The sequence below is a fragment of the Myiozetetes cayanensis genome, unplaced genomic scaffold (genome assembly GCF_022539395.1).
Source record: "Myiozetetes cayanensis isolate MyiCay16 unplaced genomic scaffold, myiCay2020 scf28, whole genome shotgun sequence".
NCBI classification, from domain to species: domain Eukaryota; kingdom Metazoa; phylum Chordata; class Aves; order Passeriformes; family Tyrannidae; genus Myiozetetes; species Myiozetetes cayanensis.
In genome coordinates, this window is record NW_026087499.1 from 3,017,273 (window position 1) to 3,031,517 (window position 14,245).

The following is a 14,245-nucleotide window of genomic DNA, read 5'->3' on the forward strand; positions in this document are numbered from 1 at the left end:
ACCAGAGCATAATCAGTGCTTAACTGATGAAACCTCCATACCTGGCTGACTGACTGGCGTGACTTGGGATATCCACCACAGTGGGCTCTGGTGATGGACTCCTGGGTGGAGGGGGAGGGCTTTCTGGTTCCTCAGCTTCATCTGGGACCTCCTCTTTGATCTGGATGGGTGGCAGCGTGCAGGCTGTCACCACGGGCACCGTCCCACTAGAGGCTGCTGACGTGGAGATGGAAGTCTGGAGCGGGATGCCAGGCATGGCGGGTGGCGTGGAGGTGGAGGGGCACGAAGGAGGGGTGATGGAAGGTGGGCCCCCCGGGACAAAGGGATGCTGAGAAAAGGGGGGCTGGGAGGATACCTGATGGAGTCCAGAGGGGGGGTGACTAGCAGGAGGGGGAAGGCTCTGGCTCTGGGTCAGAACAGGAGGCTGGGCTTGTGAGGACTGCAGTGGTTGGCTTTGAGGCATCAGCTGCAGAGGGGGAGGGTGTGCAGACGGAGGGTGGTGAGTCGAGAGGGAGCTCAGAGGTTTTAAAGCGGGTGGTGGAGGCAAGTTGGAGTTCATGGAGAACGGAGACGGGCCAGAGAGGTGAGGAGGGTGCTTGTGGGATGGAGCAGTGGGGAGCTGAGGGATGGGGGTGGTAGGGGGAGGTTTGATGTGAGGCATGGCCATGGGGGCAGGGGGCAGGGGCTGCTCCCGCGGGGGCTGCGCCTGCTGCAGCGAGGTGGCCGTGGGCAGGACGGGCTGTGTCACCTGCAGAGCCGAGTGGGAATGAGAGGGGGCTTGTGTCTGGAGGGGAACCTGAGACTGAGATGACTGAGCAGGCAGGGAAAATGGCTGGGAAGGTACAGGATGGGGCAGGAGGGGCTGTGCCTGCAGGCTGTGAGGGGCAGGCTGGGCCTGGCTGTGGAGCGGGGGCTGCGTGTGGGGCTGTGAGGAGGCAGGGCTGGGCTGGCTCTGCGACACGCTCAGGGGCTGCAGGGGAGGGTGAGGGGACGGGAGCCTCTGCGGGTGCAGAGCAGGGGCCTGCTGGATGTGGGAGTGAGGAGGAGGTGGGGCAGGGGCCTGGGGCTGGCTGGAGGGCTGGGATGCTGGTGGGGACACCTGCGGTGGGGCCGGGGCAGCGCTGGACACGGCGGGCAGCGACGCTGGTAACTGGGCTGGTACGGGTGGTGTGGCTGGAGGAGCCTGGCCAGAGCTGCTCTGTGCCTGCAGCACCTGGGGCTGTGCCTGCAGCACTTGCTGCTGGGCGGAGGAATCCGAGTCGCTCTCATTGTCCTGAGGGCTGGGGATGCTGGGCGAGGTGCTCCGGTTGTCCTGGTCGATGTCCTTGGGATCGCTGCTCCCCTCGTCGTTGACGCTGCGGCTGTCGGAGCTCTCGCCCTCGCCCTCACCCTCCGAGGGGGAGTTGGGCCTGCTGATCTCCTGCAGGGAGAGGGGAACAGTAACCACTGCACCAAGGGCGACCCCAGTGTACCTGTCACTCAAGTGCAGGAACCCTCTGAACCTCCCAGCACAGGCAACAGGAATGTCCAAGGGGATATTCCTGATGACAACTCCTTTTAGTAGTGCCAGTGGCAATGAATGAACTGAAATGCAGCAGGTTCTCCCTGAACACAGGGAAACACCTTTTCACTGGGAGGGTGACCAGCAGTGGAAAAGATCTGCCCTGTGAGGCTGTGAATTCTCCACCTTTGGAGACATTCAAAAGCCACCTGGATATATACCCTGGGCAGTCAGCTCTAGGTGGCCCTGCTGGAGCAGAGAAGGTGGCCTAAATGACCTCCAGAGCCCTTCCAACCTCAGCCATTCTGGGATTCTCTAATATGGAAAGCTCAAGTCCAGAATCCCCAGACCCTACGCACAGAGTGAACCTGGTCAGATACACAGAGACATCCTGAAAGTATTTCAACTGAGCTTTGATACCACTGAATTAAGAGAACTCCAGTGGTATTCTTCTAACCTGCCACAGAACAGGAAAAAACAAATTTAAATTAAAAAAATTAGGGGCAGAAGGGGTGGAAAATAGTCCAAGTGTATTTCTATATGGTTGATATTGATATTAAAACAAAGCAAAAAACAACTTCTGGACTTACCCTGTATCATTCCACTGTTTCCAACAGAAGGAACACATTATAATATTGGTTGCTTTCCAGCCCCAGATTAAGTTACAATTTGCTGTGGCTTAAATTGATTTCATGTTTTCGGTTTGTTACCAGGTTTGCAACCCCCCCACCCTCTCAAAGCATTCTCCTAAGAGGAAATATTCCTCTGGGGGACTCACTTGAGTTTTGGATTTTTTGGCATTGGACCTGTCAGGTTCCTCTGTGTCCGACGCTGCCTTTTCCCGCTGCCTCTTGGAGTTCTTGAGAGGAGAAGACACCTCTTCTTTTATCTTCTGCCACGAGGGAAGCAGAACACAGCAGTTACCAGTGGTGTAAATGCAAGAGTAAACTGAGTGTATGCCTGTGATACCACGATGAACACAAATAAAGGAGAAGGGTTCCTACGGAGCAGGAGAAGCTGAGACAGTCAGTATTTAACAACCACCCAACAGGCATCAAGCTAATAGGAAAAATGTGTGAATAAAACATTTCTCTTATCCAGAGGTACTTTAAACAGAGCTGTGCAGGACCAAGTCCACCAGGAACTCATGTCAGATCAACTGGCCCAGGTTACCCTTCTAGCAGAGACCAACACCAGCTGTTAACAGAGGATGGAACAAGAACTTCTGCAGGAGACAGGCACAAGATAAGCCTCATCAAAGTCCTGCTTTACTCCTGGTACTTTGAGAGGAGTATTTTTAGATCCCCTCAAATACAGGGCTAACAGTGAATAGCTATTATAAGACTACTACCTTCTTTCATGGCCTGGGACAGCTTTATACATCACATAATTACCAAACCCAACTAATTTCTAATTCTGCCAAGTTTTCAGTTTTCTAATGTGAAAACTTGCTCCACACTCCAGTTCTGACTTCTATTTTTTATTTATTTATTTTTAACTTGCTACTTTTTTGCTTAATGGCAAGCCTTGCTGTGGCTTTGTTTCTTTAGAATTCTCTTGGAAACACACTTTATTCATTGAAACAGACTCAACTGTCAGCTCTGCTCTGAAAAATCAAACAAATACACCTCCAGAAAAAAAGTAACAGAAGTAGCCTCAATTACCACATATTCAAATTCCCTTGTAAACAAAGACTAAGCACTGCTTAAAAAAGAAAAGAAAAAAATCCCCCAAACTGTCTACTTGTCTCAAATACAGGATTTCTGAGCTGCATTACTTCCCTGAGCTTAATGCCTGCATTTGCATCTGAAATGGGAGGATTAATTTATTGTGAGAGCAGCAAGGTTATGTGGGGCTACCTCAGTGGTCTGATCAGCACCCAGCCCTCTGTGCACAGGAACTGAGCAGCAGTTCAGCTGCACCGGGGGACACTCTCTGCTTATCCACACAGGCACGAATTTCTGGCTCAGGGGGGAGATTCTCCAGCCTCCTGCAACCTCATGTGCCTGACTGAGAGGCCTCAGGTGTGCTGTCCTAACACAAAAGGCAAGGGCAAAGGTTACCTTGGTGGATTTTTTCACGGAGTCTGCCTTGCTGTCGTTGCTGGAGGTGCTGGCGGCGCTGGGCGAGTTGCGGCCGCTCGACCTGATGTCCTCGTTGATGGGGGAGGCTCTACCATCGGGACTGGCTGGCTGCTTCTTCCGACCACTGCGTAGTGTAGACATCTGTGGTTCAACACAAACAAGGGTATCCAAGTCAGCATCTGCCCAACCTCCTGAATTTCCTCTGCCTTAACAGCAGGGGTGCAGATGAAGCGCTCGTGCCAAGAGCTCGACAACCAAAAAGCAGGAGCACGGTTACAACTTCTCCTTGAAAGCTCATCTGGGCTTCAAAGGAGGCAAATCCCTCATTTGTCTACTCAAAACCAGTAAGTGCTGATTATTTAATTTAGCAGTGTCTGTTAGAAATAAGGTTAGAAGGGTGTTTCAATACACGTTTGCAAGTTTGCCTACACACGGGAGTGAACGAGGTAGGAGAGGACCTGTGTTCCATTAAAAATAGTCTATTGGCATTCAAGCAGTCAAGGCCAGGTTCTAAACCCCCAGTTTGTGGTGCTCCTGTTATGCAAAAAGGGGTCACAGTCAAGTCTATTTCAATGATTAATGCTGTTTCCCTCTCAGTTTGGCAGTTTTTTGGGATGATTGGCTACCATAAAAGCAACGAGCCAACATTACCTGAGAGTGGAGCCTCACAAAGAGATTCAGAATCAATGGTCATATCATCATGACCACAAAGACAGGGAGGGGAGGGTAAGGAAAAGAGATCTATCTGCTGCTTCCCATCAGCCAAACCCAAATCAAAGATCAAATTAGCCAGAGCTGCTGTCAGAGCTCTCCCAAGTGATGTGCTCACAGGAAGGCTCCCAGCGTTCCACCCTGAGTAACAGCTCGGGGACAGGGCACACCAATCACAGAAGCAACACAGAGCTCTCTGCAGGGAAGAAGAGATATGATCTCCAGTAATATGAGGAGACCACATGAACAGCATCTAATTTTTTAAAACTCTTCCCAAGGGCTTAACTCTGACAGGATCCAGCTGGAAGGAGGACACGTACTAGAACAGAATCTGTAACACACTGTCAAGTGCCCCCTCACGATGCCAGTCCACTGCCAGGCATTACAAACATGGAAATAACTGATCTGAGCTTGCAGAGACATTTCAGCTCCTTTTTCCAAAGAAAGCCTCCACCTCAGCAAAGCCCACACAGAAATGCAGCAGCAGGCCCAGTCCAAGGGAGATTAGCTCAGCTGGTGCTAAAAATGCCAAGGTCATGGGTTCAATCCACTGTGTGGGCCATTCACTTCTAAGGAGTTGGACCTGATGATCCTTGTGGGTCTCTTCCAACTCAAGATTATTTTGTGTGATTCTGTGGAACCAGCAGGATGGAGAAAAGGCTCAGTTTTAGGAGTCTGACCCTTCTCCCCCACAAGATGAGGGTTAAACCTACCGAGCCTCGACTCCGCCGTGTCCTCATGCTATGCTTTCCACTGAGTCCATCATCTTCCTCTTTGACAGGCTTGAACATAAAGGGTGGAGGGTCAACTGGCTTCTCGATGGGTGGCAGCTCCCCGTACTTCTTGAAGTGAATCCGGCAATCCGTGCACAGCAGGATGTTTTCCCGGCCGCCGTGGTGCCAGTCCTTGGAGGCTTGAGGCAAGGACAGCAACAGCTCAGCAACACACAAAGCCACCAGGTCCCCACAACAAGCACACTGGATCACTTTAAAAGCTGCATTTCTAAGGGGTAACAAAGTCGGAGAAGTTTCTGGAGAACTTAGTCCTGTTCCACTGCACATCTTCAATGTTCAGTTTACAAACTGGTTGTTTGCTTGAGAAACTACAGTTTTGAAACCAAAGAAAGAAGCCTTATCTGCTCTACCTGGGAGCTAGTAGGCAGCTAGCTGTTGTTCTCCAAAGCTGTGGTTTCTGCAAGAGAAGTGAGCTGTGAACCTCTCATTTCCTTCCCTATTTTGGGGCTCACATTTCCATGCTGTGCAAATGCCCCAAACATCAAACAACCTTCAGAACCCCCCCAGGAAGGGGGCTGATGCAGAAGAGATTTGGTGCAGCATAAAGAAGTTTTGTGCGTGACAGTCACAGCCCAATATTGATTCATTACATCACAAACTGATTACACAGACTGTGGATCATGGAGGTTTATTCCTGTATAAATGTCTACCCCAGGGTTCTCCTTTGTCACTGCAACGTTAATTTGCAACGGCAAAGCCTGATTAACTCTGCAAGGAATGCTGCATGTTTTAGCTGATTCAACCCCACAGTTTTTTCTGAACTGCTGTACAAGCACCCAAACTGCTCCTGCTTGAATGAACCCACACCAAACAGGCAGTAGAAGGGAAAGCCAGCAGTGAACTGGGACATACTGGTGGTGAAGCAGTGGCGGCAGGCGTAGCCCTTCAGCTCCTGCTCGCTGTCCTCGCTGTCAAAGTCATCTTCACTGGCTGAGCTCAGGTCCACTGAACAAGTGAAGAACAAGGCAAAAAAAAAGAGGAAAATGGAAAATGAAACACTCAGCAGGATCTTCTGTTTCCTCCTACTTGGCTGAAATAACTATTAATAAAAATAGCTGGTGACTTCCTACAAACACCCTGTGCCTTGCACAGCCATTACTTCCGATTTTTCGAACTAGGCAAGGCCAGACCTCATCAGCCTCCAGGTTAAGGGAGGATTCCAGGAACGTGCCAAGTGACACAACTCACAGAACACGGTACATTTCCAGATAAATTGTCATTCAAATGTCATTCGTGGTGAGCTGGAGAGGCTGTGTTCCAAAAACACAATTTTCAAGAGAAAAGAGGTTTCTCTCTAGAACATGGTCAAATTTAAAACCTGATATTCTGTACTTAAAACCTACTTTACTGCATTTCACGAACAGACACTGTGGTGGCTTTTTTTGATTTTTATTTTGTTTCTAGACTTCACCCTCCAGCCCAGCTGAGGACCAATGTCACGCTCTGTTAGGCACTGGCTGTATTTAACCAGGAGCAGATGTGTTTGTGGGTGGAAGAATCAATGCTTACATATAATGGACCTCTCTGGAAAACACGCTGTGATTCTTTCGGATGAGAGGTACTAAAGGACACTACCAGCTTTTCAAACCTTGCTCAGGCCTCAGAGAGCTTCAACCCGTGGCAAACTCACGTTTCAAAACCACGTTTCAAAGGACAGGAGGATATGGAAAGGGCCCCTTTCCTTTGTGGCAAGCAGTACACAGCAAATTAGCAGATTACAAGGCTGTGAGCTAAAAAGCAGCATCTAAACCACTGAAAATCTGCAGACACCACAAAAACTGTATCTTATCTTCTACACAACTCAGGAGTAAATCCTTTCTTTCTGAGAGCGCTGCGTTTTTCAAGCACCACCACAATAAATTCACAACATCACAGCTCTGCAATTTGTCACAAGCAGAAAGCCCCTCTGGCTTCTTCTGTTTAAATCTTTAATTAGGAGAGAAGTCCTTGATGCAAGAATACTGGTTTTCTAAAGGCTCCAAGAGGATGTTTTGTACATGCAGGTTATAGTTATGGATTATGGCTTATGGATTCTGCCATCAGCATTTGTCAGTAACTCGTTACCCTTCAAATTAACACAGGGCCCCCATTTAATAGCCAGCAACACCATAATTCCCACAGTAATTCCTGCAGGTGTTTAAGCCCTGACTGCTAAACTAACCCCAGGCTAGGACTTGTGTTCTTTTACTGAACTGATTTTTATTCTCATCCTGCAGTCGGATCCACATGGACAGGCCCTTCCACCCACAAGCTCTGTGATGTGCCGAGTGCTTTGGATTGAGTTGTAGAGTCCAAATCCTCATTTCTTGTGCACATAGAAACCAGCAATAAATCCTATCAATTCAGCAAGGAAAAGCTAACAGCCCTTTCCCACCACCTCACTACCACCCTCTCCAAATTCTGACAATGGATGTCACCACACCCTCCACCCCCCCCAAATTCTGCCTTCCACACGGTCCCCTTTCTTTACAAGGCACGTGAAATGTGCTGGGTTCAGTCCACAGAAAGGCTCTAAACCTCACAAGGTAATTAATACAAAGCCTTTTATACAAGGATAAAACTTTCTGTCTCCATCTGGATGTTGCTGATCATAACCCTGTGCAACGCAGCACATGCAGATGGTTTGGGTGGGGAACTCCTCTTTGTTTGGACACTTCTGCTCCAGGCAAGGCCAGTGTTCTTCCAAGACACTCTGAGACAGTGCTGGATACAGCACCCACTCAGGTCCAGCAGAAGGTGTGGGTCACCCAGGAAGGACGGAAGGGACTTCCTTTGTGATTCCCAATTCCCACTACTGTAATAAGCCTGGATAAAAATACAACACAGCACCACAGAAAAGAGTAGGGAAATTCAATACCAGGGCAATATTTCCACCCTTACAGGATGCTTTTATGTTCAAGAACTGCACAAAGCACTGGGTGATCAAAGCCGCCTTCCACATTCCAGCATAATGGTGCAGGAACGGGAGAGGGCACCGGCCTGAACTCCATTTCCTTGCTCCTCCGTTCCCTTGAAGGCACAGCACCATTACATTACTGCTGCTGCCTGCATTTAGACAAAGATAAATGCATTGCTTTTAGCTCCCACTTACAGAATTCACTGGAGGGGGGCCTGGAGGGAGTGTTGACTGGAGTGGAAGCAGTTCGAGTTTTAATTCTCCGAAACACAGCCTGCCTCCGATGCCTACGGTGGGCTCGAGAACTTGCTGCTTCAGGGGTTTTCTTCCAATAGTAATAGAAGGTGATTAGTTCTCCCTGCAAACACAGAAGGAGTATGTTAGAGGGACATGCAAATCTGACTTGGCAGCTTTCTCCCTCCCTCGTGCCTCTCTGTGTGCACACATGTATTTTTCTGGGAACGATCACGGCGTGCTTCAGCCAGACAAAAGAATTATTCAGTAAGACAGAAAATAAAAAAAAAAACCACCCTCATTATCTTTGGTTTGCTTTTGCAAGGCAGGAAAAGTAGTAAATGAAGGGGTTTTCACTCCTTGTCTAGGAAAGGAAAGAGGCTGGGAAGCACATATCCAGGCTCCACACATGGATGCTGCTGGCACTGCTGGTCCTGGGATTCGGAAGAGGGTGCCCTTGTCTCACTGTCAGCATCCCCTGACACCTCTGCTCTGCACAACCTCCCACTGAGCTCTGAGAACAGACAACCCAAACCTGCTACAAATCCTCTGCTGCTCACAGAGAGAATAAGGCTCAATCCAAACAGACACTGCCATTTTGTCAACCTACACTCCACATACAGGTTTTTTTCAGTGTTCCTGTTTAAGAAGCTGAAAAGTCAGAATGAAAACGTGTTCAACAACAAGTCTGTAACCGTAATGCAACCCTACTACAGCAAATCGTGTTTTAATTTGAATATATATGCCCACATCTAAATTAATTAAGCAGTTAAAAGAGCACACCTAGAGAAATGAGTGATAATTTCACAGCATAATGAATCTGGCTTACATTCAAAAAGTGCAGCAGCTGCCATTCAAACTGGAGGATGTAATGCTGAACCAAAGAACAGCATGTGGTTTTAATCTCTTTTCTCTTACTTTGAATCCCCATCATTTCCTGGCGACTTGTCTGCCTCTGAGGTAAAAGGTGTTGTTGCTTTCAAGTTGCGAGAGGAAAACGGAGAAGTTCTAACCAGCCCCATGAAAAAAAATCAACATCAGAACAAACATACCTGAATTGCCCACAAAAAGGGGTCCTTTGAACCCTGTTTTTATGTGATCAAATAACCTCAGCCTGCTCCCTCCGTGGGGAAATCCTGCAGCCCTTGCTCAGGGCAGAGCACAGGGAGTTAACTCCGACCTGAATCCAAACCTTCCCAAAGAAGCAATTACAGCCACAACTAATACCTGTACCCCTGAAATACCCTGAAGACAAAAGGAGGATGTTGTTCTAAACGTTAACTGCCGATATTTAAGATGCTCAAGAATTTTATCAGTGCCTACTTTAAAAATAGAAACGCCAGAAAGGAGAACACAACCACAACTGTGATTTCTGGCACCAGGCAGAAATAGGTAGTTTTTAATGAGCTGCTACAGATTGGGATGATGCTGCTGATCCTCACCGTGAACCTAAACAATATTAATGTATTATATACTAAAATAACAAGTATTCAGAGTGGGAACTGGTGAGGAAGAGGAGAAAGGAGCAAGTGGGAGAAACATTACCTGCGACTGTTGATTCTGAAGCACAAAAGCCCTACTATAAAAATATTTAAGAAAATAAGTGTTTCCTGCAGAGAATTTAAAACTGGCTGGCAATGAGTACCCAACTATGTCAGACTGGGACAGAACAAAGAGTTCTGACCCCAGCACCCTGCTCTGCCACTGCCTGTTCCACGTGTTTGCTTTAGAAATACCATTTCACTGAGTGCACTAAGTGGGCTCAAAGTCCACCCGGCCCAACTGTTTGTCCAAGAGGGATATGCCCCGTGCCAGAGGCAGGCACAGCTCTGCACAAGAGCTTATGCAATGCTCTTGCAAATGAAACCAGCCACTTTCAACCTATAAATTCATTTGTATCAAATCTGAGGTGTCAGCACCAAGGAGCAAGCCTGTAAATCCCACATCTTTATGTCAGTGAATTAATGTGTCCTCTGACACCTGAGTGCAAACCGATCTGCTCTCCTCCCATCATAAAATAGGGAACGGGAACCTATTTGAGCTCAATTTACACATTGCGAAGCCATGGGGTCCCAAGGGAAGTTTAAGAACTCCTATCATAAACCAAACTTTATGAAAGAAATGGTGTGTATTTATGAAAAAAACGCTGACTTCATGATCACAATGCTTTTTTATCCCCTGAGACGCTCCCAAAAGTGTAGCCACAATCACACGCAGATAAAGATGAAGTAAAAGCCTATTTATTCAACAACCAGTTAACCCAACTATGAAATCTGGAGAGATTAAACGACCAAAGAATGTCCTGTACTTCAGATTCAATGCTGGACTGCACAGCTACAACTCAGTAAATGATTCTGAAGTAGAAGTCAGAGGGGAAGCACACACAGAGGATGATGGACATGTCCCACACGGGTCAGGCAGTGAAAAAATTCCATGCCAGATCTTACTGGCCACCTGGCTACCTCACATGGCATTGTCTACCTAAGGGATTAAAGGCTGGAGTGGAGTGAGCCTGGCAGGATTAGACCCAGCTCACTGGTGGCTGCATGGGTGGCACAAGCCCGAGCACAAAGGAGCAGAGTCAGGGAAGCTTTGGTTCTCCAAACAGGGAGTAAAACCAGCTTCCAGCAAAGAAGTCAAATGAACTTTAATCAAACATGCAGAGTGCGTGCCGCTGAAAGCCACGGCACATAAATTCGGGAACAAAAGCTGCTGCAGAAATCAATAGCCTCCTGAAACATTAACACAGGCCAGCATTGATCAAAGGCCCTGTGACAAAAGCCTGCCTTGCAAATTAGCTGCTGGTTTTGCTTGCAAGCAAACAGAAAAGCATGAACGCTCTGACATGAATGGCCTGTAATGATCATTTTGTTCCTGGTGATCTCACCTCACCTCACCACAAGGTCTCGCAGTCAACACATCCCACATCTCTGAGCTGTAATTGCCAGCACAGACACCCTGGGGTTGCTCGTTTCTCGCTGGGGAAGGGCTGGGGGCAGCTGCTCTCGCTGGGATTTTCTGGGTAGCAGGAAAATCCCGGGGAACAGCCCTAACCCAGGAGCCTCAAACACACCGAGCGTCTCCTCTGAAGCGTTTTGTGCCAGGGACTGGGTACTGCTGAAACGAGCACACCAAAATCACAGCGTTAAAGCAGACTGAGCCACCCTTCACTGCAGCACTGGATTCAACTCAGGAGTGACCCCCCCAATGAGATAAATTAAGGGTGAGACCACTGAGGCGGATGATGGAAGAGAAACCTGCGTTGCTGACACAGTAATTGTCCTCTTGCATCTTTACTTACCAATAAATCTGGTATGTTAGAAGGAAAATCCCAATGAAATGACCCACACATCTACTCCAACACCACCCCTCAAGCAAGCAGCTCTAATTTCTGTCCTGTGCCACATCCAAGAAAGATGCTATTACTGCCCTCCCAGATCAATTCAACTCCATCATGGGCCAGCTTTTTCTTCTCCATCTCTGTGGGGAGAAGATTCACCTCTTTTCCTGTTCACAGTAACAGCCTCACCTCCACTTGCTGCACCACCATCTCTGTTTTTCTGCCAACACAACTCTGTTTTTCCATGTGAACATCTGATTAACTGTCCCCAGCCATTCAGGAAACATATAAAACAAAATGAGAGGCGTCATCCAGGCTTTTAATGCCACGTTTCCTCGAGAACACCTACGTTCCCACCACTGAACTTTCACGAGGCAGAGGGGGGGTGTTCTTCACTAAAACCACGGCTCAGCTTCCACCTGTTCCAAAATACATCTGGAGCTCACGACAAAAATCTCCTGCCAAGGCCATTCCACCCCAGAAAAGTCACACTTTATTCTCTTTTTAGCCCTGTTCTGGAAGAGAAAGATGTGGTTCAGATCCCTCTTGCAGGTGGACACAGTGGTGAGACTTTCCCTGCAATTCAGAGCTGACACAAGACTGTGAGTGTCCCTCAGCCCCCCTAACCCAGCACTCCTGCACGAGGAGGGGATGGATTCCTTGGCATGTGGCACCTTTCTCTGACCTCTCCCACTATTGTGACCCAAATGTTTCTGCAGCTCAACCAAGCTCCCCAAAAACCACATCCCACACCATCTCCACACCTTTACACTCACACGGGGCGCCAACAAACCTGCAAGTCCTGGCTTCCCACTTCTTATCAGCAGTTTTCAAATGTAAAATACACAACCCTCGAGCTGTGCCCCCCTGTTTGTGTTTAGTCTTGCCTTGGGTAAACAAAGGATTAAGGCTGTGTGTGCGTTTCTGGATTGGAGAGGTTCTGACAGCCCTGCAGCAGCGCTGCTCCTATGGAAGCCAATCACACACATCAACTTACCTTCAAGTATCTGTTATGGTATAACAGAGTGAGCAAACATAATAATTGCTGTTTAATTTCCCCAGAGTCGAGCTCTGCCAGGGGAAAAAAAAAATTAAAAAAAATCATGGGGGTGGGGAATAGCTTTACAGTAATTAAACAGAAAAGGTAAATGACAGCGCTCCTCAATGGCTATAAACCAGCCATGGCAGAGCAGAGGGGAACAGATTGTCCAGCTGTGGCCTTAATGAATTCACAATCTTTCTGGAATGCATCAAGATTTTATTAAGTCAACTCAATTTAGCTAATGCTCCCGTAAAGTCCTGCAGTAAAAACAGTCTGCAGCGCTCCCCTCCTTCACTGCATCCCTGGCTTTGACAGGGTCTTGCTCTCAACATCTGCTCCAGTGCTTGTTTGCCACGGTGGGGGGATCAAGAACATGCAGTTTTGGATAGTGGGAAGTGTACAGAATCAGTACAGACCAGTGTATCCATCTGGTACCTCCAGGTTGCTTCCCAAAACTTTACAGAGTAACCCTGAGTGCTGCCACGCACTGCTGGGCTGGGGGACAGAACTGAAGGTGCCAGACCCTTCCATCTCACACCCCAGAGCTGCCAAGAGAAGAGGCTGCCCAGGGCAGTGGTGGCATCACCCTCCCTGCAAGTGTTCCAAGAACACGTGGATGGGGCACTTGGGGACATGGTTTAGTAGCAAACACCGTGCTGGGTTAAGGGTTGGACCTCAGAGGGCTTTTCCAACCTTAAGGATTCCCTGGCAATGGAGCCCTTCCTTATGAACCCGGGGAAGAGGAAATCTGGAACTGGTCTGAACAAGTTAAAGGATTGAAAAAAAAAAAATGCAGCAGGGCAGAGAAGAGCAGTTTTGTGCAGCTCCAAGGGCTGCATTTGGGCATCTCCACCATCTGAAGCCCCATCTCGGTGCCTCTGCCAACCATGACAAAGAGGTTTGCACATGCTCCAATTAAGCACTGAAGTCTCAGCAGCTTGTTCAGCAGCACTGATTAATGTCCACCCTGGGTGCACAGGAATCCTGCATAACCTAACACATTACTGAGATTTTAAGAGAGGTTTTTAAAAAACAAGCAATATTTTACTTAACACTACAAAAAAAAACCCTATTAAAAATCATGGGATGCTCTCCAAGGAATACCCTGCAGGCCTCAGTTCTCTGGCATGTTTTAGAAGTAGGGGCATTTTACCTCACAGTTCCTCTGGCCATTTGTTATCTTCTGGATGGCAATGCAGCCCTGTCTCCCTGGTCTCTGCTAAGAACTCTATCTACAATTTTAGAAGACTGGCTGCCCTAATACTCCGTTTCCTGGCTCTGCACACAGCAAGGTTAATGCTCCCTGGTTTAATTCTCTTATTTGAAACTCCTGGCAAACAGGCTGGCCAAGTGGGAATCAAAAGAGGAGACAGGTGTGTAAGAAGCCCAGGCTCACTTCCTTGGCTTTTTATGCTCTCCATTTACTCCCAATACAGGAACAGGCACTGAGTTTCCCGGGAACCCAGCCGAGGCTCCATCTGCATCTTCTGGAGTTCATTTTGTTGTGGAAAAACCCTGCAATCAGACACAGCTTTGTGCTTTCTAATTGTTTCTGCTAAATGAGAACTGGTACCCTGCTTAGTCCTCTGCAGACCAGAGGAAGATCAAGCTTTGATCTCCTACAAATGACACTTGCAGAGCTG

At 48.1% G+C, this 14,245-nt stretch overlaps 1 protein-coding gene across 5 annotated transcripts in view; it reads right to left on the reverse strand.

Annotated features, from left to right (window-relative positions):
* Positions 1-14,245, reverse strand: part of RERE (arginine-glutamic acid dipeptide repeats) — a 192,125-nt gene that overhangs the window by 8,116 nt on the left and 169,764 nt on the right. For 4 of the 5 annotated variants that reach the window (XM_050322215.1, XM_050322216.1, XM_050322217.1 and 1 more), the window contains 6 exons: positions 8,182-8,344; positions 5,943-6,035; positions 5,010-5,209; positions 3,565-3,726; positions 2,280-2,393; positions 42-1,420 (listed from right to left, as the gene is read on the reverse strand). In XM_050322215.1, the coding sequence (XP_050178172.1) occupies positions 42-1,420; positions 2,280-2,393; positions 3,565-3,726; positions 5,010-5,209; positions 5,943-6,035; positions 8,182-8,344 (2,111 nt within the window). The remainder of the gene's footprint in view (positions 1-41; positions 1,421-2,279; positions 2,394-3,564; positions 3,727-5,009; positions 5,210-5,942; positions 6,036-8,181; positions 8,345-14,245) is intronic. The other variant, XM_050322218.1, reaches the window with a different exon arrangement.